Source organism: Apteryx rowi, unplaced genomic scaffold, assembly GCF_003343035.1.
Source record: "Apteryx rowi isolate R43461 unplaced genomic scaffold, aptRow1 scaffold_662, whole genome shotgun sequence".
Lineage (NCBI taxonomy): Eukaryota > Metazoa > Chordata > Aves > Apterygiformes > Apterygidae > Apteryx > Apteryx rowi.
Window position 1 is genome coordinate 300,710 of NW_020450941.1, and position 3,754 is coordinate 304,463.

Genomic DNA, 3,754 nt, shown 5'->3' on the forward strand with positions numbered 1-3,754 from the left:
TGAGCCCCAGCACGCTCGTGTCACCTGCTGGGGGCTGAGCCCTGGTGTGCTGGTGTTGCTCACCAGGGGCTGAGCCCTGACGTGCTCGTGTCACCTACCAGGGGCTGAGCCCTGGGCACACTTGTGCCACCCGCCGGGGGCTGAGCCCTGGCACGCTCATGTCACCTGCCAGGGGCTGAGCCCTGGCAGGCTCGTGTCACCTGCCGGGGGTTCATCCCTGGTGCACTCCTGTCACCCTCTGGGGGGGGGGGTTGAGCCCTGGCGAGCTCGTGTCACCCAATGGGGGCTGAGTCCTGGTGCGCTCGTGTCGCCTGCTGGGGGCTGAGCCCTGGAGCACTCGTGTCACCCAATGGGGGCTGAGCCCTGGTGYGCTCGTGTCGCCTGCTGGGTGCTGAGCTCTGGCGTGCTCATGTCACCCACCAGGGGCTGAGCCCTGGCACGCTCGTGCCACCTAATAGGGGCTGGGCCCTGGCGCGCTCGTGTCACCTGCTGGGTGCTGAGCTCTGGCGCGCTCGTGCCACCCAATGGGGGCTGAGCCCTGGCGCGCTCATGTCACCTACCAGGGGCTGAGACCTGGCACACTTGTGCCACCTGCCGGGGGCTGAGCCCTGGCACACTCATGTCACCCACCAGGTGCTGAGCCCTGGCGTGCTCATGTCACCCACCAGGTGCTGAGCCCTGGCGCGCTCGTGCCACCCGCCCCGGGCCCAGCACCGCACCCACCCCGCAGCCCGTGCTCACGGCGTCGGTGCAGGGCGCCGGCACCCACTCGCCGCCGGGCCGCCGGCTCTCGTTCTCGTACGCCTCCTCCCGCACCTCGGCCACGTTGGTCTCGGCGTCCAGCAGCAGCCTGGGCGCCCGGCGGCGGCCTCAGCACCGCGGCCTCAGCACCGTCAGCACCCCACGACTTTCACCCACGGGGGGGGTGTGGGGGTGTCCCGGGGGGGTTCCCGGGTCCCTCACCGCCGCTGCGGCTCCACGCTCCAGTCGCCATCCCAGCGCCAGCCCCGGGGCGGCCGCAGCTCGTCCTTGGGCGGCTCCGCTTTGCCGGCGGCGTCGGAGAAGCCGGGAGGCGCCGGCAGCCCCCGCACCCCCCACTTGCCGAAAAGCTTCATCTGGTTCTCGTACTGCGGCCAGGAAGGGGGGGTCAGAGCCGGGATTTTGGGGAGGGGGGGTTTCCCGCACCGCCGCCGCTCACCGTCTCGGCGTAGACCCGCAGGACGCCCTCGAGGTGCCACGGCAGCTCCCGACTCTCGGCCACCAGCCCCAGCCAGAGCCGGACACGGAGCTGGGCACACACGGTGCCGGATGCTCCTTCGCCGCGCGGCGCCTGCGGTGACGACGGTAGGGATGAGCCGCGAGCCGGCCGCGCGCCCGCCCGGCACCGACGCGGCGCCTTCTCGCCCGCACCGTCAGGAAGATGGTCTGCGTCTTGCCGCAGAGCTTGCCGCCGGCGCCGCTCTTGCGGAAGAGCACGGCCCAGGGTTTCACGCGGGCGCAGGCCACGCGCCGCCCCTCGCGCAGCATCCGCAGCGCCACGTCGGGCACGCTGGCCTGCGGCTGCCGGAGGGGGGGACACGGCATGGGCTGAGAACGGCTGAGAACGGCCACAACTCATCACCGCGGTGGCTGCCCCGCCACCCCGAGAGCGGTACCTCCGGCATGGCGGCGGCGATCCTTTGCAGCCAGCCCTCGGCCGCCGGCAGCAGGGCGGCGCGGGCGGCTCCGGTGGTGCCGGCGGCGGCGGCGACGAGCTGGCGCAGCAGCCGGAGCCGCGCGGTCCGCAGGTGCCCGTCCAGCGCCGTGGTCGTGGCCTGCGCCTCCAGCTGCGGCAGCGCCTTCCTGCACCAACCCCCCCAAAAAATAAAAAGAGAGGTGTCTTTTCCAGCTTTTCCCGGGAAAAAAGAAAAATCCGGCGCCGCTCCGGAGCGCTCGGCACCCGGGAGACGCGTTTCCACCCGCCGGCGCTCACTTGCAATCCCTGAGCAGCTCGCGCAGCAGCTTCCTCCGCGCCTCATCCCGGGCGGCATCGTCGGCTTGGCCGAGGCTGCGCAGCGCCGCCACGTTGTGCTCCTGCGGAGGGGAACGCCGCCGGCTGCCGCCCGGATCCCGGGAAAGCTCGGCGAACCCCGCTGCCGGCGCCCTCCCGGGCCCCCGCCGCTCACCAGCCGGTCGTGCACGGCCTGCAGYGCGTTGAGCGAGGCCCAGCGGTGGCTCACGTCCTCCCAAAAACAGGTGAGGGCCACCACGGGCTTGGCGTCGTACCAGGGCAGGTAGTAGTAGCGGTTGCCTGGATGGGAGAGGGGAGGGAAGCGGAGAAGGCTGAGCCGGCGCCGCGGAGAACGTCCCTTTTCCCGCACCGCGGTGAGCATCCCTTCTCCCGCATCCCGGTGAGCATCCCTTTTCCTGTGCCGCGGTGAGCATCCCTTTTCCCGCATCGTGGTGAGCATCCCTCTTCCTGCACCGCGGTGAGCATCCCTTCTCCCACATCCCAGTGAGCATCCCTTCTCCCACACAGCGGTGAGCATCCCTTCTCCCACATCCCAGTGAGCATCCCTTCTCCCACACAGCGGTGAGCATCCCTTCTCCCATGCCCTGGTGAGCATCCCTTTTCCCATGCCCTCGTGAACATCCCTTCTCCCACACCGCAGTGAGCATCCCTTTTCCCATGCCCCGGTGAGCATCCCTTCTCCTGCACCGTGGTGAGCATCCCTTCTCCCACACCACGGTGAGCATCCCTTCTCCCACACCGTGGTGAGCATCCCTTTTCCCGTATTGTGGTAAGCATCCCTTTTCCCATGCCCTGGTGAGCATCCCTTCTCCCACGCCACGGCGAGCCTCCCTTTTCCCACATCCCCGCGAGCGTCCCTTTTCCCATGCCGCAGCGAGCATCCCTTTTCCCGCACCGTGCTGAGCATCCCTTTTCCCGCACCACAGCGAGCGTCCCTTTTCCCACGTCCCCGCGAGCGTCCCTCCTCCCGCGCCCCTACCGTCGTAGACGGCCCGGCCGTGCTGCGTGGCGGAGGCGGCCGGCTTGCAGGTGCCGTCGGCCGCGTTGCCGTAGTTGCCCACGCTCACCTCGAACCGCACGAGCTCCGGGCCGGCCGCCACCGTGGTGGCCGAATAAAACACGGCGCACAGTCCGTACTCGCGGCGCGACAGGGAACGCTGCCCGAGGGAAGAGCCGGCGTCGGCACCGGCGGTGGGTGCCGCGGGATCGAGCCTTGCCGAGCCGGTTCCCGGCTCCTGCGGGTCCCTCCGGCTGCCCCGTCGTCCCGTTACCTCCGCCCTGGCGACGTCCTCGGCGGCGACGGCGTCCTTCTCCCGCTCGCGTGGGCTCTCCGTGCTGGTGCTGAGCTCCAGCAGGATGCGGCCGCGGTAATCGGCGCCCTGCTCCTCCTGCGAGGCACGGAGCGGCTGGACCCGTCCGTCCGTCCATCCGGTGGTGCCCRCCCGCCCGTCCTGTCCGGTGGCCACACTCACGCCGGGGGTGCTGGGTCCCTGGGCAGGATCCGGCCACACGGCGCCGCCGCCGTAGAGGGGGAGGAAGCTGGGGCCGAAGCAGGGCAGGAAGCCGGAGAAGCCGCCTGCGAGCGCCGGAGGGTCTCAGCGGGGGGGCTGGAGAGGGGGGCGCCGGGCTCCCCACCCCCCCCCACGGAAGCCCCTCACCTTCGGCCTCGGTCCCGGCCGAGGACACCTGGGACAGGCGGAGGGTGGCCGTCCCCAGCACGTCACCCTTCTCTGCGCGGTCCCT

At 71.0% G+C, this 3,754-nt stretch overlaps 1 protein-coding gene across 1 annotated transcript in view; it reads right to left on the reverse strand.

Annotated features, from left to right (window-relative positions):
• Positions 1–3,754, reverse strand: part of FER1L5 (fer-1 like family member 5) — an 18,566-nt gene that overhangs the window by 10,497 nt on the left and 4,315 nt on the right. The window contains exons 15-24 of the mRNA XM_026085277.1: positions 3,670–3,752; positions 3,283–3,587; positions 2,991–3,168; positions 2,166–2,290; positions 1,973–2,073; positions 1,656–1,842; positions 1,411–1,560; positions 1,199–1,330; positions 964–1,127; positions 720–850 (exon numbers count right to left, since the gene is read on the reverse strand). Of these exons, the coding sequence (XP_025941062.1) occupies positions 720–850; positions 964–1,127; positions 1,199–1,330; positions 1,411–1,560; positions 1,656–1,842; positions 1,973–2,073; positions 2,166–2,290; positions 2,991–3,168; positions 3,283–3,587; positions 3,670–3,752 (1,556 nt within the window). The remainder of the gene's footprint in view (positions 1–719; positions 851–963; positions 1,128–1,198; positions 1,331–1,410; positions 1,561–1,655; positions 1,843–1,972; positions 2,074–2,165; positions 2,291–2,990; positions 3,169–3,282; positions 3,588–3,669; positions 3,753–3,754) is intronic.